General features: G+C 39.4%; 1 protein-coding gene across 1 annotated transcript; it reads left to right on the plus strand.

Moving 5' to 3' along the window:
* The first annotated feature begins 231 nt into the window (after positions 1–231).
* Positions 232–6,771, plus strand: gsc (goosecoid). The gene is made up of 3 exons (XM_085142566.1): positions 232–976; positions 1,758–2,017; positions 2,640–6,771. The coding sequence occupies exons 1-3, from the start codon at positions 661–663 to the stop codon at positions 2,787–2,789; spliced, it is 726 nt and encodes a 241-aa protein (XP_084998692.1). The 5' UTR covers positions 232–660; the 3' UTR covers positions 2,790–6,771.
* Positions 6,772–25,315: the final 18,544 nt, after the last annotated feature.

The raw sequence follows: 25,315 nt of genomic DNA on the forward strand, positions 1-25,315 counted from the left end.
CCGCACTCATGCGCGCAGATTGTTAATCTAATGGTTTCTTTGTTGTTAAGTAGTCCTAAATGGGCCATTAGTGATAGATATTAATGAGCAACAAAATAACCGTCATGTCTGCTCACTGCTCGAGCTTTAGCGCCTTTCTTGGTTTGAGTCAGTAATGATGTCAGAGTGTCCAGAGTGATGGGCAGAGCTCAGGTGCACTGGTTTTATGAGAACTTTGATCTGTGCTGAGGGCACGTTGAAGCAGCCTGTAAACGCTGCTGTGATGTCCTGCACAAAGTCTCACTGACACTGCGATAATCGGATTACTCTGTAGGAAGAGCCCCCGCGGCCCAGTGACACGTTTCTAAAAGTCTGCAAACACTCTGGATTATCTTAATTGAATTAATTCAATACACAGCTCCATGGCGCGTTCACGCAGCACGACGAGCGCAAGGAGACTCGTTGCTGTGACGTCAGCAGTGTATAAGAACAGCCCCGGACTCAGGCGGTTCCCCCAAACCTCCTGTCCGTATTCTCCAGCAGAGAGAGAGCACACACGAGTCCCGGAGCCGCGATGACGCAGTTGTAGCTTACGTTCTCCCGGAGCACGGAATCCCGTCAGTCCAGGACGCTCACAGCTGGTTCCCACTTTTCGGAGAGTTCCCGCCGCACACCGGTGTGATGCCCGCCGGGATGTTCAGCATCGACAGCATCCTGTCCGCGCGGCCGAGCTGTAAGGAGCCGCTGCTGCTGCACCGGAGCGGCCCGGTGGTGCTGTCCGCCGGCCTGACGGACTCTCTCTACACCGACTACAACGGACTGTATTCAGCCACGTGCGGGCCCGTGGCCCCCCCGGTGCAGCCCGTGAGCGGGAGCAGGATCGGATATAACGGCTACTACTACAGCCAGCTGCACGTCCAGGGCGCCGCGGCAGGGCCCCCGTGCTGCGGCTCCGTGCCCGGCCTCAGCCCGCAGCAGTGCCCCTGCATCCCCACAGGTAACACGGCCAGTCACAGAGTGTCACAGACTCAGCTAAGACCTACGCAGTGAAGGATCCGCCACGGGAACTTTTCTTTTCCTCACACTCTGTATTTCTCAGAGAAAGCATCTGTGGAGCGAAGTAGCTTCCAGGCCAGAGGCCCATCAGCCTCTAGGTCAACGCGCGTATTTCCACCGTGAAGTAATTATTCGTTATTAATACAAATTAATTACAATCATGCGTAATATTTCATCGCTTGCGTGCACTATCTTACAATTAAGATTCAGTGTAAACACGCCTGAAATACGCGTTTGTAAAAAGATTTCAGACTCCATACTGCATTTCAAAGCTTTGTAAAAACTCGCAAATGTTCACGTGTGAAGTCTTTTTGTGAGACATTACTGTCGCTGCTGTTTCGCAATCAGGACGAATATCACCGACCTGTTCTGGATTCATACACAGGAAGCAGAAGCGCTCAGGCACGTGCGCGAGCTTAACTGTGAATACAGGAAAGACTGGAGCTGAGCTTTTCCATCGCTGGGATCTGTTTTGGTGTTTCCACACATTCTGTCATGCATAAAACAGCCTCTTCCACAGTTTATTTAATGTAATTTTTTAATTTAATTTAATTTAATTTAATTTAATTTAATTTAATTTAATTTAATTTAATTTAATTTAATTATTTGTTTTGTTTTGTAGTAAAAAAAAACAAAAGGAGTGCTTTTAATACGCCAAATAATTGAGTGTATATATACGATTTCCACCCAGCCATGATGTGTGCTGTCTGTCCGTCATGCAGGCTATGACAGCCCGGGCTCGGTGCTGATCTCTCCGGTGCCCCACCAGATGATGTCCTACATGAACATGAGCAGCCTGTCGCGGACCGAGCTGCAGCTCCTCAACCAGCTGCACTGCCGCAGGAAGCGAAGGCACCGCACCATCTTCACGGACGAGCAGCTCGAGGCTCTGGAGGGCCTCTTCCAAGAAACGAAGTATCCGGATGTCGGCACTCGCGAACAACTTGCCCGCAAGGTCCACCTCCGCGAGGAGAAGGTTGAGGTCAGCGCTTTTATTTTTAAAGCTATCTTCTTTCAAAGCTTTCACTCCACTCATAAACACACTCACGTGCAGTGAGTTATAAAACCCGGCTGACACGCGCTCACAATGTTATTATTATTGAATAATAATAATAATAATAATAATAATAATAATAATAATAATAATTAAAGTTTGCTCACCTTTATTATTATTATTATTATTATTATTATTGTTATTATTATTATTATTATTATTATTATTATCTTTTTTTGTTGCTTCAACAAAAATCACAAAAATCAGTATGTTAGAGGTTGTATAATATTGAACAGAAATGTAATTTAATTCAATTTTATTAAATGTTTCTGTTTGCAGTTTATCTTCTGCCCTGATTCTGAAAACAAAGTCGATGCTTATCTACAATGAGCAGCAAGTAACACTGCTTCAAAGCAAAAACAAAACAATAACAGCAACAACAACAACAAAACAATCATCATCATCGTGATAGTTATAATAATCCATTGAAAACAATAGATTAAGAATAAGGGGCCGGAGACACTGCCAGGTGTGGCTGAGCTGTGGCCGTGCTCAGCATCAGTCGCCACACAGGTTCACGTTCAAAGTGTGCTCTCTCTCTATCACGCAGGTGTGGTTCAAAAACAGACGTGCGAAGTGGAGGAGGCAGAAAAGGTCTTCATCGGAAGAATCAGAGAACTCTCAGAAATGGAACAAATCCACTAAAACGTCCGCGGAGAAACCCGAAGAGAGTAAGAGCGAGGTGGACTCGGACAGCTGATAACAGAGCGGACCTAACACGGCCTCATCGGCTTGTCCCGTGGAAATCGATGTATACCCCGAGACATTGTGGTGGTGTGGTGTTGCCATGTTGCACAGTTGTATATATATCTACATTTTATTATTGACTGTGTTCGTTATTTAAATTTAATTTAAGCTGCTTTTGTAATGTTCCACACACAGGGATGAGACGCCCTCTGAACTGACTGACATGTGTGAATATATCGTGATGTTCTCTATATGTGATATTTTCATGGATATTAAATGTTGTAATTCTATCATTATTATTACTGTTCTTTTGTCTTTGGCAAAAATAAGAGAAGCGTTTAAAGGACAGATAAATGTGCGCTCATTTAAACAGTGTGCGCTTTCATTCTGCGCTCCGCGGCAGAACCACAGACTGAAAAGAGCTTGTAAACAGGCTGTGAAATATAGCGCGAAGAAAACAAACGTTCTGGGGTTTTTTGTTTTTAGCTTCCAAAACGTCAGGGAGAAAAGCTGCTGCAGGCCTCCACATATAAAAGCCTTTATGTGAAAGTAAATGAAATGAAAGATGATTTTATTGTTATCACACCTGAACTGTGGCTCTTTTATGTCCCGCTGACGATTTGGGGTTTGTTTAAAACATCTTTTGGGCAATTAGTTAAAAAAAAAAAAGTCAGAACAGGACAGGTTAGAGAGGTCAGGTCGATCATTTTAAATGGAAACCGTGGAGAAAACAACCGCCAACAAACAACTGCAGCTATTTCCTTCATTTAAAAAAAAAAAAAAAACACAAACCAACAACAACAACAGTCCAGAAACGTTTGGCCCGCTCAGCAGATCTGGATCAAAGTGTCAGTGTAAGCTGAAACAGAGGAGCAAAGAGACACCGAGCAAAGAGAAGGTATGGACGCTATCTGTAGTCTCTCTCTCTCTCTCTCTCTCTCTCTCTCCATATACATTGTAGAAAATAATTTTTTTTTTTTTTTTTTTACAGTGCCTTCACATTTGCGCTCATTATGGTCTCCTCTCGATTATTTCCCCCAGTTACAGGGCTCAGCTCACATTGAGCTCCTCATGTCGTTTAGAATGAGCAAACATGAGCAAATGCAGCTGCTGATAAACACAGCATCAAGGTCAGAAATGCCACATACGAGATAGAGGCCAATGTGATTATGAAATAGAGGGCAATGTGATTGCATCAATAAACTGATGCAGTAAACACACAGCTAAATACAATGATTCATTACATATATCTAGAAATAAAAGTGGCCAGATAAACGAATGGAGTCCGGGCCTCCACGCGTTCGCAATAGCAACTTAATTTTTCGATACAAGTGGAAAAACAATCAAGCTCTAAAATCGGGTTCACCTTTCTCTTTTCAAACACGTGTGGGACATCCACTGTCTTTAAAGTCATAATTCCATATCAAAATGGACTTCTCAAAACTCACTTATTCAACAAAACCCCCAACCTTTAGCCTTCTTTCTTTTTATTTTATTTTCTTTTTTTTCCTACTCTTGTGTAAATCGTCCTCGGGGTTCTTCAGAAAGGATATACAAATATGTTATTATTATTATTCATAATAATAATAATAATAAAAACAACAACAACAATAACAATGATAATAATAATAATAATAATAATAATAATAATAATAATAATAATAATAATAATAATAATAATAATGATAACAACTGTGTTGCGCTGGCTATTGCTCTTTTCACATTTTTCAGCTGGAGGCAACAAAATTAAATGACCCGGACACTCCAGTATGCTCACAGATGAAGTCTGGCAGGTTCTGCTGGTTCTGGTGTGCTGGTTTGGTTTGAGTCTATGATTCTGAGCGATCGTCTTTAGGTGTAGGTATCATTCACGACTCTTTCCTTGATGAAAATGAAACAGTTGGTCACATGTTCTCAGCTTTACAGTAACCAGAGCAGCTCTCACACATGTGGCGGAGTTCTGTTCCCATCTTCTGAAAGAATGTTGCCTGTCGCTTCAGAGCAAATTTCAGCAGATGTGGACTATCTGTGCTGAGGATTAGAAAGATACTGCGCTGGTTTTTCCTTTAGCTGGTTGCTCATTTGTATTGGAAAAAACAATCACGTGTAAACTGACACTTTTATATCAACTGTTAAATCTTACACGAATAAAAGTGTATTCATGAGTAGTTTAGCTTCTATATTTCTGAAAGTTTGTGTTTGTGTACAGCAATGGCGTTCTAAAAGCTATTAAAATGTTGAAATCCACACAGAAAAGACTGCTTGTGATTGCTGTTAGGTCATATTTATTAAAAAGAAAAATTCACACACTTTTTGTGTGTTTTGTGTTGTACCCTTTATTAAAGGGTTTGCGCGTTTGTATGTGAAATTTCAAATTTGCTTTATTAAGTGTGCCTAATGAAAGGGTGTTACCCACCTCTTTAGCTGTTTACAGTAAAAGATTAATATTGTTATGAGCTGTTGTTTAAAATGCACTGGAATAAGTAGTCTCCACGGCATACTAGGGGTAAAGACTTCTGCTGCATGCAGGTTCTGTTGTAATATAAATGCTAGCACAGCAACGATGACACATTAAGTTAGAGCAGATGAACCAGTCCTTAAGTACATTATTTCTTTCTTATGAATTCAGTTTTCATCAGAGCTCTGCAGACCTGCTGCCTGACCGTCACGCCGTATGCTGTCTGTATTCAGAGGTGAGTGTCTGTGGTGTTTTTTCATGAACATGATTGATTGCAGACTCAGCGATCAATCGATCACTCTTGATTGATTGATCGATCAATCCACCGGTCAATCAATCATCCTTCTGATACCATTTTAAAGGAAAATTACTATTAAAACAAAGGTGTTTAATTCACCGAGGACTGAAGTACAGCTGATGTTGCACGAGTTGCTTTATTTAAACGCAGATATTGTTTTGAGGATTTTTACAGATGACACCTAATTATTTGTCATTAACGTTCACATACTTTCTCTAATTTGTGTTTTGTTCTGTTTGCTGTTCTGTCTTCTCTTTTCCTCTCGATGCCTAGCCAGTCGTAGCAGATGCCTCTCCTGGTTCTGTGAGAGGCCGTTTGCTCTAAAAGAGGAATTATTCTCGCACCACACTTTCACATCAAGCTAGTTTGGTTGCTTGGTTTTTCTCTCTAATATTGAAGGATATTCATCATACAGTCTGGAGACTGGAGACAACTGTTAGAGTCAGCTGGTAAAAATAAAATGTAATTGAACTATATATCGACATTCAAACTGGGTAAGATTATTTAATTCCAATTTACATTAAATTAAATTGACACTTAATCTTTCCTTTAAAACTCCAAATACCTCTCAGCAGGTAAAAGACTGAACTGAGGATTCTTGCAGGAATAATGAACCTAATACAGCACCAGTGTTATTTTACTTGCAGCCAAACTCTGCTGTAGTGCCAGCATAGATGGAGTCCTTCACCTGTGCAATAAACTGCTGTTATACAAGCTATGATTTTAACTACATATTTAAATTTAATTTATTATATTTCACTTAATCTCACTTTATTAGGTCCTACAACAGAGTGCAGAGTCACACTGTCCCTCTGTCATTATAAGTCAATTTCTCCCCACTGACTTAATATTGTTTTCCAGCTTTTTGTATAGTGTTTTTTTAGCCACACGGTAAAGTCCTCGAGGCACTCAATCTTGTTTGTGCAGTTGTATTAGCTGGGACTATTTACTGAGTTAATGCTTGCCATGTGTTCTAATTTTAAAATATTACATGTCATCATTTTAAAATATTACATATCAAAGGGCACTCTGCCACTCATCCTGAAGCAGAGACATCAGCACACACAAGTATCCTTATGCTCTGTCAGTCACCATAAGTGCTGCTTTTCTGTAGCCAGATGATATTGAAAGTCCAAAAAGAAATGTTCGATTTCACTGCAAAAATGATGGCTTTGTATTAAATGTCTTTTATTCCCCCAAATATTTGTCTTTTCAAATAACATAAGAATTTATGTTTATATTTTTGCTATAATGCTCACTGTAATTTATTCTTGGTGCCTCTGAGAACTTCAGTCGCTAGTCTTATATTATGTCATTTTTGTCATAAACTAGGACCAAGTTTCAGTTTTCCAGCAAAGCAAACAAAAAAAACCACAACCACAACAAAAAACCCTTTAAATATAATACTTTAATAGTATGTAAAAAAAAAAAAAAAATTATATTATACTGATTTAGAATTTTGAAAATTAAAAAAAACATTATGTTAAAAAATGTAGTAAAAATATTGGCACAGTTAAAAATGACAAACAGATCATATGATAAATTATTTTACAATTATTTTTGTTTTTATGCATTTATATAGTTATGAACTTGGAAGATTTGGGTTTAATGTTGCATTTTTGGTATAATTCATTTGCCAAAAAATGACAAAACAAAATAAATGAAGTTTAATATATTGACTGGAAGTATTAGAGCTATTTTTGCAGGTTTTAGACAGACATTAGCACAACAATTATGAAGTGAAAATCTGATATTGTGACAGCCGTAATCTAGACAGAAAAAGCAGTGATGCTGTGAATCACTTCTATTGACAACCAGGAGAGAAGCTGGAGTTCAAAGAAGGGAACACAGCTGGCATCAAGAGGAGTACAAACCCTCAAACTAATGAGTACACCACAACACAAACCACAATGTTCAGCTAAACAAGCACGTTGTAAATTAAGAAAGTACAATTTACAGTTATCAGATATCAATTTTTTACACTAATCAGAGCATGCCTAAACATGATGAGGAATGACATCAGGACAACCCTAAGCCTGGTAATGTAGAACAACAAATATGGTTTGAAGTGCATGTGTTTGCTGCCCAGATCCCATCAGTCTATTATACAAAATCAGCTCTAAAAATCATTGTGTTTTCATGGTTATGTTTAGGAAAGTCACACACATGATCAGGGAAAATTATTGCTTAGTTAAAGATTGCAAATAAGTCAATTTCTTTTTAGTTTGACAGAGCATATTTACATTTTCAGTATTTATGCAAATCTTGGTCTAACCTTGACCATTCCGACATGCAAGGACACACAACACAAATCTTCATCGCTCCAGCTCGTGACCTCTACTGCGTCATTCCTGTACGAAACAAAAACATGTAACAATCATATCTCTTTAGTGCATATAGCTCATATAATTGCCATTTTTATGAGTTCGGTCAGGTTTGGGTGGCAAGAAGGTTTCTGGTTTGAACCCCAGCTGAGGTCTTTCTGTGTGAGGTTTGCACGTGTCTGTGAGCCCAGGTGGTTTTTATTCCCCCCACTGTTCAAAGACAACATGTTAGGGTGGCTGCTGTTGAAATTTTTAGAGGATACAATTGTATACAATACTATAAGAATTTATGGTTACAAGTGCTTTGAGTTGTCAGGAGGACTTGAAAGCTCTACATAAATGCCATTCCATTAATCAGAATAAGAGTATAATGTGAAATTACCCAAACGCTGTCAGGAAGATGGTGTACAGAGAACCCTTTGTTCCCAATCTTAAAACCCTAGAACAAGGAACCATTAAGTTCAAAGAAAGTCATGAAATTAAGAAATCATGAAAATGTAAACATTTAAGGCAGCATTTTAATGTTTTTAGATCAAAGACCTTAATTTTTCTATCTCTGTTTTTTTTTTTTTTTTTTTTTTTTTAGATTTTTAAGTAATTTTATTACATACCACAACAACTGTTTGCTTATAATAATTTAGTTTTAGGTCAACTCAAACACAACTTTGTTTTTCACATCATTATCTTTTGTAGTCACTGAAAAGCAGTGCCTCACTGTAATCTCAGTCCTTTCAGCAATCACTGTAAAATAGCATCTTAAATGAATTCACTCTTGGTAACACAGCCAGAAATTCACTTTATAAAGCGTGGTATTTTACAAAGAGAGCATAAAACATTTTCTGTTTCATTAACTCAGAGAGAAAACATCGCAGAAATTCAAAGCTTTAAGTAAAAAAAATAATTTTATACCTGATGACCTGCCTCTTGCCCTATGACAACTGTGATTGTCTCCAGCACCCCAGTGACCCTGAACTGGGTAACTAGAAGAAGATGGATGGATGGGTAATTAGGTTTTCAGTGCCTAATCTAATTAATCACTTTGAGCATTTGTCTTTCCACCACTATAGAGTATAGCTTTTACTCGAGTAAATTTAAAAGAAATGAGAGATTTTTTAAAAAAATTCTCCATCTTTTTTTCCTAACATTATCCTAACTGTCCTAACTGTACATGAATTTATTATTTAAATTCATGTACATGAATTTAAATAATAAATTCATGTACAGACTTAAATGAAATGGATTACACTTAGTTATTTGCTGACAGAACAAATAAACAAGAATTTTCAAAGTTAGCATTAAACATTTTTCTGTTTTCCATTTAAAACAGAGAGCTATACATGGCTTTTCAATTATTAATAGTACAAAGTGGTGAAAAGTACCTTACATAGATTTTCTTGCTGATCTTGCTTTGATCAGTCTATCAACATTCATATGCCACACAGGCTCCCATCAAAGAAGAAATCACCTTGCTTTGTGGTGGCTGTACTCAGATCATGAGGAGAGTAACATAGAAGCAGGCTGCTAAAGAGACTTTTTAAAAAACAGATTAGAGCCTGGATCAGTTCAAGCTCCCTGAGACTTGGCACCCGCACAAATAGTGAAAAACACCATCCCAATTAACTCCTTGTATGGACACCAGTGATTTATTAAGTACCTCTGTACAGAGCTCCAGTGAGATCCACAAAGCCCACAGCTAGAGCCATTTATCTTTTTTTCAGCTGCAGTAATTTTCTGTTTCACAAATTTAATGCAACCAGTTTTAAAAAAAACATTTTCTTTCTTTGACCTTTTTATACTGTTCCCAGCACTTGGAAAAACAAAGGTGGAGTCCAAGAAAAATTAGGTATTGAGTTAACTTTCAGAGTAGATAAATCTTTACTCCTTGTGCAAGCATTTTAGGGGAAAAAAAAGAAGTTGTTTTTCATTTTTTTGGATTCTGTGTAATTTTCTGTGGGTGAGCTGCACTTACGTAAGCCCAGCTGATGATGCTGAGGTCTGATTTATTTACTTTTTTCTAGTAAATACCACCACGTCTATAGTATCTGAGCCTGTGCGTGTGTGTGCATGTGTGTGCATGTGTGTGTGTGTGTGTGTGTGTGTTTGCATGTATACATACACATATGCATGCATACACATCTGCAGACAGTCAGACACACGCACAAGTGTGTATGCATTGTGCGTGCGTGGATGTGTGTGTGCAGATGTCTCTAAATGATGCTGTTAGTGTTTGGGGGTCTGGAGAGTTTTAGCAGTCCTGGATTTGGCGGCTGGACTGACAGCTCTTGGGTGGATTCCCTGCTCTAAAGATAGACAGGGGTGTTGGCTGCTCTGTGGTCCACGTCCAGAAACATTTGAGAAAATGGCCTCCCTCATCATGGCAGGCTCAGCCAGTCATAAATGAAAGCTAAGACAAATAATGCATATTTTTACAAAATGTAAACTTCCTCCTGTATTATTACCATATATCACTGGGATGACGTGTGGTTTGAAGTTTGTTTTTGTTTTTGTCCACGACTATCTTTTTGGCCTCTGGATCTTTCTAGAGAGCCTGGCTCTTGAGGTCAGATTAAAGTTGGTTGGATACATGGCTACACATAAAGGCATGTACAAATACATAGTGGAAAAAGTCATACCACAGCCATTTAAATACCCAACATGTGGCTGCTGTATGGAGTTGCCTTTTCACTGTCTTACCATTCCTGGTTTTGCTTCCACAGAGATTTGTTGGATTAAAAGCGTTTTCCTTTCATTTACTTTTTTGTGTTAGTTATTGGATTTACTGCAAAACCAATAATATTTCAGTTCAATTCAATGCAGTTGTATTTCTCTAGTGTCAAGTCACAACAACTCAAGTCAAGGCAACTATCAGCTCAATATTTTCACCCTTATTTAGGCCATAGGTTACACAGTACTCAAATAAAACATGCTTTGGTCACAGATATTGTCTGTTGTCAGCATGTCAGCATGTGTATGTGGCTGCAGCTCAGGAGGTATGGCAGGTCACATACTAACTGGAAGATTGGTGGTTTGAGCCTTGGCTGCTCCAGTCTGTGTGCCAAAGTATCCTTGGGCAAGATTCTGACCCACATGCTACGCATTCTTCAGAGTTTGAAATAAGTACTTGGATGAACTAGACATGTAAAATGTTGTGATAAGAGTAGAGCAGAATTATATAAGAACCCCTCCATTCAAGTGTTAGCCAGTGCTTGCACTGTTTAGACAGACAACATTGTGTTACTCATGCTGACATCGTGACACTACTTGTAGATGTGCTACACTACCAAATAGCTGGATGTCCATTTAGCTGGTTAAATTTGTATTTAACCTTTGTAGACAGAAACCAAAAAAATAACCAAAATGTTCTGTTCTTGTAACAAACAACAAAAAATAAGATAAAAACAAATGTAAAAATAATAATAATAAATAATAATAAAATAATAACAAAAAATTTAAAAAGATATGCTGGATATGAGCGGTGACTTTGTCTTCTTCTTATGCACAATCACTGCAGACAAGATGACTATTACAAATAGCAAAATCTAATTGAATGCAATTAAATCTAAACATTTTTTTTCCTGTCATTTAATGGTCGGAAATTGTACAGCTACAAGCATTTCACCCCCATGTCATACTGTGTATGGTTGTGTGTGTGTGACAAATAAAATTTGAATTTGAATTTGAAACATGATTTATCATCTGCCTAGTCTGATATGTACTGATTTATGTCTTTGTGTTTTTCACTTTTCAGAGCTGTTTCAACTTTAAAACTGCCTTTAAACTATGAAATATAGTTATTGTGTTTTAGTAACTAGATGAGTAAAGTAAATATAGAACAGATGTTGGTGCTAAGCTTTTCAGTCAGTCAAAATGTGTTGGACACTCTCTGTCTTGTCACATACAATGACTGAATTCAAGACCAGTCTTCATCATAGGTACCATAGTTTCCATTATTATAAAAAGAAGAAAAGTATCACCTTTACATGCATTAAAAATGTCATGTGTCTGAAGAAAACAAAATTGCATCTCTGGGGCACACATGGAATTATAATTTTAGCTCTGTCTGAAAATTCAGAAAGGGAAAGGGAATTTATTATGTTTTACTCCCTCTGTCCTGAAACCTCTTTTAACAGAGTTTTTTTTAGAGATTTCTTGGTCCAAGGAAGGATAAAGAAATGTACTTACACTGCAGATGTACACCCCACCACAAACATACATTGTATTGAGCAGCGTCGCAGCACTCCCCACGATTTACAAATACCAAAATGTAAGTATCCTTTTATTGGCAGAGTTAGCGCCCGTGAAACCCCTTAACTACTGTAATGTTCTTTCTGACCAGCCGTGTAATTACACTGCTTGTCACCACACAAATCACAGCACACCCGCCATCTGCTGACTTCAATTAGCCGTTCCCCCTGGCACTCCCGCCTGGCTGGCTTAAAAACACTGAGGAACCTTAAATCTGAGGAGCTATAGTGCAGGTCAAAGCCAGGCGCTGCCAATGCTCACTGATCTCTATGGTGGAGGAGGAGATCATAAAGCCTGTGACAACTCAGGTTTAAACCACTGTAAAAGATTTCAAGGTAAAGCCTCCAAAAGAAAGGTTAGTTCTAAAATGTGCATGCTGTAACCTGTAACCATAAATAAAAACTGTACTTTCCTGTCATTCTCCTCTTATTTTCCTGTCATTTCTATGTAGCATAAAACTCAACTTAAAGCTTGCCTGTGTTGGGTAATCCAACACTGCAAATATAAACTTTGCTTTCCCTGTTATCGATACATTATTGCTGGCTGTTTCACAGTGGATATTGACTGAAAAGTCTGCAGCCAATTCCTTCAAAGTGACAAAATAACTTTGACATCACTGAAAAAGGGGAGAAGGGACAGAAAAGACGGCATCAAAATATGTTACCGTGGAAATGAATCTCTTAATTTTATTTCCAAGTCACAATTCACAAGCTAAATGTTTAATTTTTTTACATGCCTTTAAACGATCGAGAACTTTCAGTAATAAATAAAAATATTATTTTTGAATTTTCAAGGGCTTTATTATTATTATTATTATTATTATTATTATTATTATTATTATTATTATTATTATTATTATTATTCCATCTTTAAAAAACAAACCAAATGATACAATAAGTGTGTGAGTGTGTGTGTGGTTTTTCTTTCAGTTTGTGAGAGCAAGCCACTGGGATGACTGTCTGACCACATATCACCAGCTGATATTGCAGTTTAGAGGGACAGGTTGTGGTTTGGGGGCTGCAGGTTATAGGGAGAGAGGCAGCAAGAAGAAAGGGAGATACTGATGATGAGTAGGAGCCAGAAAGCAGATTTAAAGAGATACAATGAAAGCCTCTCTAAGAGCAAAATGTGTAACAAGTAAGTTGATCAACAGAGAACAACCCTAAAGCATGATTTTCTTCCTTACACTTTGGAGGCTGAGTAAAAAAAACATAAATTAAAAGAAGGTAAGTGTAAAAAGAGTCAAGTCTTAATCGTCAGATTCCACAGCAGCACAAACAAAGTGAAGCTGTTTTCATTGAAGTCACAACTGAAAAGCAAAGCAAGTATAAAAATATCAGAAACACTTCTTACATAGTTTTCCAATTGTGGAGCCTAAATGCGTTTGCACAAGTTATGACGACGACTAGTATTCATAGTTAAGATTATAGCAAGTCTCCTGGAAAAGAACATATGTTAATGTAACGTTTAAAAGAAGAGGAAACCAGAGACTTTAATTTAATTTTCTTAAAATGTTTCAACGTGAAAAATACTAAGTGAACAGACAAAATTCACAGAAATGAGACCATTTTGAGAATTACCAAACACCACTCAACATAAAACCAGCTACTGGGTTTTCTGAAAAAGTAATTTCATTGCAAGTTGGAAAGTAGTGTTTTGCTGCCCTCTATGGCTGAAGGTTTCAGGTGGTCTGTTTCCTTTCTGACCCATTGAGAAATAATATCCTCTGGGCAAAATGTTTGCACCAAATTTTGTTATGATCCATTTAGTCTATTTCAGAACAGATACTGAAACTTGGTTTCCGGAGGTGACTGAGCTTGGGTTTGACCTCTGAAACCAGGCTAAAGTGACTAATTTGACTGCTTTGAACAAAAGTTTCAATATTTTTAAACACAAGTTTTGTTCTTCTCACTTTTTTATTTATAAAGTATTAAGGCTGAAAGAAATGTAGTATAACTGCCAGCCATGGCATTGCTGCAATACAACCGCATGAAAATACTCAATGTAAAAGATAATATATAATTACAGCACTGACAGAACGAGCTGCAGTGCTTGCATCATTTTATGTGCTACGTGCAAAATTTGATAGTACAACAATGTAACATAAAATGTGTTACATTTAAAATTTCCTAATCTGGCTGTTCAGAGTGTAGGAATATATTCATTATGCTCTACTCACATCAGAAAGTTATTCAAGTGTAGATAACAAGTGTGACTCTATGTGACCACAGGAAGAAGATGTTGCACTGCTGGGGCTGAAACCTAACCACCTTCAGTCTGAACTGAAGCATCATTTGCTGTTTGACTGTGAACAATCTTCTTCTGTAATTACTGATGTAAAGCTCAAGGTTCATGAAAGAAGTCTGCGTGTGCACTGAAGACATACATGCTTGTTGTTACACTCTGTTGTGTTTATGGATCAGCGATGGTGCTGATGTGGATACAAATGTTGAACATTTTAATAAGGAGCAGATTTGAGGATTCTATGATATTAGTTAAAAAATGAGGCTAAATGCATCAGCTCTGTGCTAAAAACAAAGCAGAAATGTTACTTTGTTTTTTTATACTTGCTTTTTAATTCTTCTTCAAAAATTAAAGCTAACAAACATGTTTTTTATTCCATATTACATTATTATTATTATTAATTGACTTTTTTCATCATCATTTGTTTGACCCCTTCACCCAGGAGCAATTTGCTTTGGGAGACCCTACCAGGGGGCAACAAAAGCCCCCCAACAATATAGCATCTGGTATCACAGTAGAAACAGTGATACCAATAAATTAATGGGAGCCTTGACCCAAACAAGAAAAGCCTGTAGCTCTTGATTTGCTGGGTATGTTGATAAATGACAATGTGGTGATTGAAGCGTTCTTGCAACTTGTCTGGGCCCTTGTGTTTGGCTTCTGGGGGTGGGTATTGCAGTTGTAGGTGTACATGCCCTGCTGACATCTGGGGGAACGCTCACCCTAAGTTCAATCCCACCCTCGGGCTTTCTGGGATTTTAGCTGCTGCTTGCCTCTGTTACCAACATGATCCAGAAAAAAATTACCACAGCAACACCTGAAACTAAAAAGCAGCATGTTTATGTCAGCCCATCCTCCCCCCACCTACCTCAACTCTATAAGCAGGGGCTCACAGTAGATCACTTGTTTTTGACCCCAGAGTGTCCCCCCTTGTCCTCCTCCACTCTGTCTCCTAGTTGCTGAGAGCAAGGGGTAAATAAAACAATGTGTGGATTAATGATCATGTGATTTGATGGCTATGTTCTTCCAAGGGCCAGAGCAAACCGCTCTCTATTTACCCAAAGGATAAATCAAAATTATGGGCTGTATCAACAACAGAATTGCACTCCCTAGACACACACACACACACACACACACACACACACACACACGCACACACACACACACACACACACAGACTACACCATGAATTGCAAAAAGTCTCTTCTGTCTACTTATCTGATGATACGTGCTTCTTCACATGCTAGAATGTGATACATTTTTTCAGTTAAATGCACAGAAATTAAGAAAGCAACTGCTGCTTGTGTTACATAGACTTTTTAAAACACCTATTTAACCTTTATTTTTTCATATAACTGATTATGTGTTTTTTAGTCCGAAAAATCATTTGCACACTTTATTTAGGGTCTGCTCACAAGTCTTTTTCCAAGCTATTAACCACCTTTCATGGTCTTCATCACTGAAGACATGGACTTTTTCCAGATTTATTTGTCACTTGATAAGAATGGATGAGGGGTGGGGGGTTCTGGCACATCAAGCACAATCTGTTCATATGATACCAGCAATTGCAATGTTTTTGTGTAGTTGGCTAGTATTTTGCAGGTCACAAGTAAGTCTCATGTCTGTGCTATGTAGTCATGTCCCAAGCCAAAACCAACAAGTCAAGCCAAGTTCAAGTCCTAAACAAGTCAATATTTGTCCATCAGCTCATCTACACTGCCAAATGCACCTTTTCCTTCTGCACAACCGGCTGACAAATTTACTCCATCGAGTGTTAGTTCATACTCCCCACACATTTATAACACTGTTTTTAGCATAATATTGTAATGTGACTCATTTGAGTCAATGAGTGTGAAAAAGGCCCTTTTTCCAAAAAGACAGTTCCATAGCTTCCACACCAAAAGTTTTATAGTAAATTAAAAATGGACTGGTTCTTATGTAGAGCTTTTCTACTCTAAAAGTATTTAAGACTTTGCAGTTACTAAGCCAGGAGATTGTTGGCAACTTTTATACACTAGCAACACATCAACTTTGAGTGTCGACGCACTGCTACCACCTGGTGGCTGAGTTTCTGTGGTTCGTAAATATCTCCAATTTATAATATTAACACTTGTTGAGCATCTTGAAGGGAAGAAATTTCACCAACTCACTTGCTGCGGTGGTGACAGTGATACTACAGTACCACACTCAAATTCAGAAAGGTCTTCACAGCAACCCATTCTGTCACAAATATTTGTTGCATTTAAGACTGCATGGCTTGGAACTTGAATTTATACATCATTGGCAATGGGACTGAAAACACTGGAATTCAAAGATTCAGAGATTAGGAGTTGTGTCCCAAGAGCTAAAACTAACACAGAACCTAAACACATTCGAGCCCTTCTATAGCCTGTGTCTCAACCTCTTCTCCTGTATCAGAGAAAAACGCTTGTACTTGCAGATTCTCTGTATTAATACTAAATACAAAATGGTTGAGAGTCCCAGGTATTTAAGCCCTAGTGTGAGTTCTCCCTTAAGAAGGTAGTTGACCCACTATTGATCATCTGCCTCATGAGCCAAAGTGTGAAAAAAGGCATGGGTCATTATCTGCAGAGGTTTCGAGTGAAACCATTGTGAGACCTTGCCTCACTGCATCATGTGACCCATTGAGATCAACTGATGCAAGATGTAAGTGGGCGTTAAGGAAGGGATCTTAAATCTCTATTATAGAGGTGGCAGACAGTTGGCGTCCTAAGGCACCTCCTCTGTTTATATTTTAGATGCAAGTGTAAATAAATTATCTTTAGACTAAAGACCTATGCTCAGTGTTCCATGTCTTTCAGCATGTATGTCCTATAGAGCTTCTCCTGAAGCTGAAGAACAGCTGCATCTGCTTGAGGCTGACATGCAGGGAGTAATTACTAATTGACTTTTGCATTAGATTTGCTTGTCAGGCTGCCAACTTCTGCTTTAAATAACTAGTGGATGGATGTTTAGTGCTGAAGAGAGAGCATGCTCTGGATGCAGAGATGCAGAGGCATATGCAAATCACAAATGTTTAAACTGTTGTTAAAACCTTTGTCTACACAGGCTGCCTGTGCCCTCTTGTGGAATAAAGCTATAATTACAATGAATAAATGATCCGAGTTGTGTAAATATACAACACCTGCCTCATTGAGTGTTTTCTTATTTTTACACTTCTGATTCTAACATGTATATAAGCAGACACGATTAATTCCTATCCTCAATCATGGGCTATTATACTTTATAAATGAGTATATAATGATCATAATCTTATGTCACTACAATTCCTCAGCCAGTTTCTCCTCACAATTTGCATGGCTGTGAGGAAAAGTGTATGAAATGTGCTACTCCCTGAACAGAACCAGGCTCAGAGAGTGGCACAGTTTATCAAGTGCTTGTTTATACAATATAATACATACATTACACACTTATAATTAATTATACCATCCTCATTATCAAGCACTTTTTAACACACACACACACACACACACACACACACACACGTAAACATAAAACATTGTATGTTTGCTTTCTCTCTTTTAGGTGCTGTTATCTCTGAGACTGTGTTTTGTTGCAGCACTTGGTGAACCGTTGTGCTCATCCCCTTTTTTCTCTTTATTCCTTTTTCTTCCTCTCTGTCAGCTCTGGCATTATTACACAAGACATACATTAATGAGAATAATAAAAAACAAAACTTTGAAAAATAAATAAAAAAGAATAAGAAACTGGGCAACAAGAGGAGCCTATGCAGATTTTATAGAGCTCCTCTTAGCAAAGCAAGTGTTCTTGGCACATCAGGGCATTTAGATCATGACACTGCTAAAGCCAACAGCCTCCCACCTAAGCAGCTACGCTTCTTCTTCTCAGCAGGCTCGCCACAACTTAGTGCACTGCTTTTGTCCTTCTGGTGAAATAATATCATTGTTTGATTTGTTGTTACTTGATTGCTTTAAAGCAGGTTTTAGATGTATCCTTGATCCAACACAGCTGATTTAAATGGTTAAATTACTTCCTCAACATGTCTTGACATTCTCCAGAGTCCTGGTAATGAACTAATCATTTGATTCAGGTGTGTTGACCCAGGGTGATATCTAAAACCTGCAGGCCCTTGAGTTCCCCAACCCCTGCTTTAAAGGCACAGTCTGTAAAATTTCACAACTAGATTTCAGTAGATTGCAGACAGCTGAATTCTTTGTTAGCGATCTTAATTCATGTGCATAATTGTAGCTTTAGTGACAGCTGTACTACAAACATATTTTAGTCAGCCATGTTTTCACTAGAAATTTATTAGGAATAAAATTATCTTGGGTATCTTAATATCCCCTCAGCTTGCTGCCTGTATGTTGAGGTTTCTCCTGGTGGATAAGAGTGTTTGTTCCCTGTACCATCAGGTCTGGGAATGGGTCCTGGTGGTTTTCTGAGCTTATCTGCTGAACAACAGAACAAGAACAACTTCTTGGAGTTCCTGGGCGGGGTTTGAGGGTGCTCCACCTAGGGACTCTGTGATCCTACTGAGAGACTTCACGGCTCATGTGGACAACGACAGTAAGAACTGGAGGGGAATGATTGGGAAGAACAGCCTGCTAGATCTGAACCCGAGTGGTATTCTGTGCAAACCGCAGTTTGTCCATAAAGAACACCATGTTCGAACATATGGTTGCCGTTACGTGCACGTGGCACCGGGATACTCTAGGCCAGAGGTCAATGATCCATTTTGTAATCATACCATCAGATCTGCAGCCATATGTTCTGGACACTTGGGTGAAGAGAGGGGCTGAGTTGTCAACTGATCACCACCTGGTGGTGCGTTGGGTGATGGAGCACATCTTCAACCTGAGCCTGAGGGGAGAGTTCCACAGCTCTGGAAAACCTCTTGTGTGGTACCAGTGCCAAAGACTGCCAAAGACGGTGGCTCTAACATCCCTGAAAAAGATCCTAGAGCGGCTGGTCCTGGCTCAGCTTCAGCCCCTGGTAAGCTCACTATTGGACCCACTTCAGTTTGCCTACCAGCCTAGAATTGGAGTGGATGATGCCATCATTCACCTCCTGCATTGTTCCCTCTCACCTGGAGACCACTGGGAGCACTTTGAGAATCATGTTCTTTGAATTCTCCAGTGCCTTCAACACCATTCTTCCCACAGTCCTGAAGGACAAGCTGGAGAACACAGGAGTGGACTATCACCTCACAACATGGATACTGGACTACCTCACCAACTGACCAGAGTACGTGAGAACTAAGGGCTGTGTGTCAGACAGGGTCATCTACAATACGGGGACCCAACAGGCAACAGTTCTGCCTCCATTCCTCTTCACCATCTACACTGCAGACTTCTGCCACAACTCCACCCAGTGCTTCCCGCAGAAGTTCTCTGAAGATTCTGTAATAGTCGGCCTCATCACTGATGGGGACGACAGGGAGTACAGAGAACTGACCCAAGGCTTTGTGGACTGGTGCTAGCAGATCAACACTAGAAAAACCAAGGAGCTGGTGGTACACTTCCACAGGCACAAAAATCCTCCAATGCAGCCACTAAACATTCAAGACATGGACACTAAGGCTATGGACAGCTACAGGTACCTTGGTGTTCATCTGAACAATAAACTGGAGTGGACTCACAATTCAAATGCTCTTTACAGAAAAGGCTGTACCTGCTGCGGAGGCTCAGGTCTCAGTAAAGGGCCCACTCCTGAAGACCTTCTATGACTCTGTGGTGGCCTCTTTTACGGTGTGGTCTGCTGGGGCAGCAGCATCTCTGCCGGGGACGGGAAAAGACTGAATAGGCTGATCTGGGGGGCCAGCTCTGTTCTAGGATGCCCTCTGGACCCAGTGGAGGTGGTGAGTGACAGGAGAATGGTGGCTAAGCTGTCATCCCTGTTGGACAACATTTCCCACCCCATGCAGGAGACTCTGACAGCACTGAGCAGCTCCTCCAGTGGCTGCGGCACCCACGATGTGGGACGGAGAGATTCTGCAAGTCTTTCCTGCCAACTGCTGTCAGACTCTACGACAAAGACTTTACAGATGATCACACACACGAAGACACACACACACACACACACACACACACACACATCCAATACACCAAGACAGCCTTCACCCAGTCTCTGTAATGTGCAATAGTACCAGTGCAATTTTATTCGAACTTGTATAGTATTTTTATTCTATTTTGTATATTACTTTATTCTATTGGATATAATATTTTATCCTATTTTGTATAGTATGTTGTTCTATTTTATTTTATTCTATTCTATTGGGGGTTTTTTCTTAATTTTTGCTGCTCCTAACTTTGTACTCTCCACTTTCGGCCGTGACCAAAACATTTCCCACTTTGGTACTTATAATAATAGTTTATCTCATCTCATCTCATCTTACCTTCATCTGTTAGCCTCTGACTATATTTTTTCTGAGTTTTACACTTAACATAAAATTTGCAGTTCATTTATCTGAGCTTTTCAACCTAAAACAGCTGTATGCTCCTGCAACCATTGATCACTGGTTGATGAAAAGTATGAGGTAAAGCCTGGAAAGCTGTAAGATTATTGATCATCTCATTTAATACTTAACAGGTTTCAAGGCAATCTGAGTTCCAGATTTTCAGATCTACTTGACAATCACCCAGTGTGTCCCAAAAATGTGTCATTTGATCTGGGTAAAAGAAAAGCCAACACTAATCCAAAAACCGCTGTGATGTTTCATGAATTCACTTAAATGGCAGCTAACATGCATGTATAAATATTCAATGTTAATTTTCAGGTGAGTTGAGTACAAGGACAGCAGGATATGTTTAAAAAAGTATGGGGGGGATAAAGTGTTATAATTTGTGACTGCAGTCTTCTCCTCTGACCCCAGAAATAGTGCGTTGTTGGCATCAGTTCTCATGTCTAATCTCCAACTGCTAAGTGAGTAATTGGAAGTGAGAGCTTATGTATTTTGGTAATGAGCTGACAGCATATTTCCACTCCTTGCCCCAAAGGTTTATCTAATCAACATGGTCACTCAGTTTCTCTGTTAGTGACAGCTCTCGCCACAATGACCATGAGAAAACAAAATGTCAAACAGTGAAAAGGGAGTGTGTGTGTGTGTGTGTGTGTGTGTGTGTGTGTGTGTGTGTGTGTGTGTGTGTGTGTGTGTGTGTGTGTGTGTGTGTGTGTGCGTGTCTGTATTTTGGGTGGGCTTCAACTTCTCCCCCAACAGTGTTTCAACATCACTCCTTTTTGTCCGTCTGCAGCACTGGACAGGAAGCTGCACATGATAGATAACTTAGATGAATATGCTTAGTATGAATGCAACCTTTATATGTTGTGAACTGGAAGCCCCAAGCTCACAGACACATACCGCAACATTTAGCACTAGATGATGAGTGTTTTCGTGAGAAAGACTGGGGTGGCTGTAGCTCAGGAGGTAGAGCTGATCATCTACTAATCAGAAGGTTGGTGGTTTGATCAACGACTGCTCCAGCCTGCATGCTGAATATCCTTGGGCAAGATACTAACCCCAAGTTGCTCTCTGATATATCCATCAGAGTATGATTATGTGGGAATTTTAGATATAAAGCATTTACAGAGAAAACGCACAAGAAAAAAGTGTTTGTGAAATATGTGAATGAGACATGTCATATAAGGTGCTTTGATTGCTCAGTTAGAGTAGAAAAGTGCTATATAAGAACCAGTCCATTTACCAAAATGTCTATGGTGACTATTTAAGAGAAGAAAATGACTGCATGTGCATAGCATTGGGAAGCCTTTGGAGACAAGGCATGTCTTACATGCAAGATTTAAATTTCCAATCTATAAAAATTTACTTGCTGAACAGTTCTTACATTTAAAAATAACTTTTCATCTTCGTCTCTTTATCTTGCTTCTTCTATTAGTTTTGCATATTAACGATTTTCCCTTCCTAGGAAATACAGCAGCTGTATCTTTGACTAGCAGACACATCTAGTGACAAACTCTCAGTAATCATAAGTAACAGTTTGTGTTTTTGAAAAGTTTAATGTGAAGTTACCTGGCACTGAAACTCTTTGGTCACTCCTCTTCTGCAACTATCTAGATTCACACAAGTTTGTGTGATGTTTTGAGGCTGTAAAAAATGAAAATGTTCAATCGCAAGAGCTTCCAAACTAGGAGTATTCCTTCATGTTTATTATGCAATGAATTAGATTCAACAGATCAGAATGAAACTGTCACACTGGCAATTAATAAAAAAAAACCCAAAACATTTGTGCTCGGTCTGTGTTCTTAAAGTGAACTGCTTGGGAATTCTTGTTGGATTAAGAATGCTAAAACTGAGAATACACAGAGCTCAGAGGTGAAAAGGCAAGTGGTACAATCAGGATCCTGTCTTTTTAATCTGTAACTCAAGCTGATGGGCCTATGTGGGAAATCAGCTTTGGCTGAAGGCTTCACGGATTAGACTCTATCTTCCATGCTCCCTCGGTCCCTCAAGGCCAGTGCTCCTGACCGCAAAGCCTCAGCCCCATATCTCCATTTAGGGATACATAGGCACATGAGAGGTCACAGTGGATTGTATATGGAGGTGTTCCATTTTAAATGCCAAAACAATTTCCCTCTGGCCTGCTGAAAGCCTGTTTTGAAGGTCATCTGCCACTTGTGACATCAGTGAACCCAGAGTAACCTGCAAAGGGGTTTGGGGCTGCTCTGGACCTGCTGTGGGACTCAAATGCTGCAAACCATAAGTAAGAATGCATATAATACAGTTGTGTCATCAACATCAGAGGCTATCCCAGTGAGTGTTATATGTTTTCTGAAGTAATTACAATCACAGCCATGAGCCCCCCCCCCCCCCCCCCCCCCCCCCCCCCCCCCCCCCCCCATTCGTCCTTGCAGTAATCTGGAGTACTGGCAATTGTACTGCTGAGGATCTGCTATCTGCAGCACAGGGCACCAACCCATGCGTGACCATGTGTAATATAATCAAAAAGTCAGAGCTGTGTTTTATACAACCAATCAGAGCCAATCAGTGTGAGCCCAATGTGTGATGGGAAGGTAGAAAGGGGAGTATAGGGTTTGCTGGGGCCCCAGTTGAGTGTGTTACTCATCAGTCTCCAAGGCATAGCGCTCTGTTTGGATTGCTGTGTTTGGATAAAGCAGATTGGTTTGCACTTAACCCTGTAATATATGCAAACTATTCTCCTGATAATACTCTTTAAGGCTGCCCAGTCACCACTGTGGCAGATACCGTAAACGTGACACAGCTTGAAGAAAAATGGCACATAATAAATTGTGACAAAGTCAATGAGTCAGGCAGAGTCTGTGTAGTCCCCCCCCCAACACACACACACACACACACACACACACACATACACACACACACACACACACACACACACACACACACACACACAGTTATATTTCCATTACATCATAGGACATTTCATTGACCTATTTTTTTTTTTTTTACAGACTAACCTTTTTCTCTCTTAAACCAAGGTTTTTTTTTCTTCTCTTTTCTTTTCTTGAGTTATTCCTCCACTTTAATGAATCGCTGTAGCTCCAGCTAATTAGCGTGCCAATAGTTTAGGATAAATCAGAACAGACTTTGTGGGCTTGACTAATTGTTAAAAAAAAGGAGCATTATAGATTTATTAAATAAATAGCAGCTGTGAATTTATTTTCTAACGGTTAAAACTCAACACACAACAATGAGCACAGAGCATTTCACTTTAAACTGTTTTTATTTAACAGCATTTTCGGTGTGCAGAGGTCATTTCAGACCTAGATTAGAAGGCTCCTCGGTGGTAATAACTTGCAGATATCCTCGGCCCATGTATTTCTGTTTATACATAGAAAGAGAAGTTGCATAATCACATAATTATATATGCTAGAGTTTGTTTATTTTGATAAATATCCCAGTCCCGCTCTTTGTCCTTTGTAGTGATAATTTAAACATATTATTTTGTCCCTCTCCAGTCCTCTTACTCTAATAAATTAGAATATTTAAAATTATACAATATTAACTGCTTGGGTGGCTTTGATTTTTTTTCTTTTGTTCCATATTGTTGCAAAATCCAATAGAAATCGTAGAAAAACAGATCATATGTTAAGTAGTAATCAATACTGAAGAAACGTCATAATCAGTCAGCGGTTCATTGGGGTAAAAAAGTGGATTTAGTTTGTAGGTTTTATAAAAATTGCACACGCCATCCTTATTTTTTTTTTCTTTTTTGCCTGTCCCGTTTGGTTCTTTTGCCATCAGAATTATTGTCTAAAGGCAAGGAAAGATGCCCAACGGATTTACTTTACCAAACTGAACATCCCAGCCTTGCTGTAATGGTCTATTTGATTCACCTTTTATTGTTTATTTTATTTATTTATTTTATTTTCACTTGCTAGATATGGGACAGACTTGAATGAGGAAAAGAAAAGGGAGAAAGGAAGAGGGGGGAAAAACAGCAGAGAAGAGGGACGGGGATAAAGGGCAAAAAAAACCCAAACAAAAACCAACTAAATAAGCAGACAAAAAAAAATACATATATCAATCACCTGGATCACCTGTTGAGAAAGAAAAAAGAAAACAAGCAGAAGAAAACGAGAGCAATACAATAAACAACATCACGATGATATATGGGAATATAACAGTAAATACTAAATATTAAACATTATTGTGCAGCACGTAAGATCGACAGCGCACAGTGTGCTTTGAGGTAGGAGCCAAAAAGGGTGTAGTTTGTGTGTGTGAGTCTCCGTGTATACACCTGTGAGCATGGACGCATTTGTTTTTAAAAGGTTCCTTCATGTAATGATCTGCTAGAGGGTGTGGGGGGGCCACAGCCCCGTCCTCCAGGGCGTGAAGCAGGTATGGAGGAGATCAAAACTCCAGACATCCAGAGGCCCCCAGAACACAAGAGACCAAGGAAGACCAACAGAGGGGCAGCTGCGCCACTGTCCCAGAATGAGCTGAGGAGAGTCCCAGATGAGGGGTCACTCAGCAGCCGCGGAGCAGAAGC

This window comes from Neolamprologus multifasciatus, chromosome 19 (assembly GCF_963576455.1).
Source record: "Neolamprologus multifasciatus chromosome 19, fNeoMul1.2, whole genome shotgun sequence".
NCBI lineage: Eukaryota > Metazoa > Chordata > Actinopteri > Cichliformes > Cichlidae > Neolamprologus > Neolamprologus multifasciatus.

Excerpts from the sequence above, each read along its gene's own strand:
- gsc (XM_085142566.1), top strand. The coding sequence starts at position 661 with ATGCCCGCCGGGATGTTCAGCATCGACAGCATCCTGTCCGCGCGGCCG. Across the intron at positions 977-1,757 it reads GTGCCCCTGCATCCCCACAG|GCTATGACAGCCCGGGCTCG; the intron begins GTAACACGGCCA and ends TCCGTCATGCAG. Across the intron at positions 2,018-2,639 it reads TCCGCGAGGAGAAGGTTGAG|GTGTGGTTCAAAAACAGACG; the intron begins GTCAGCGCTTTT and ends TCTATCACGCAG.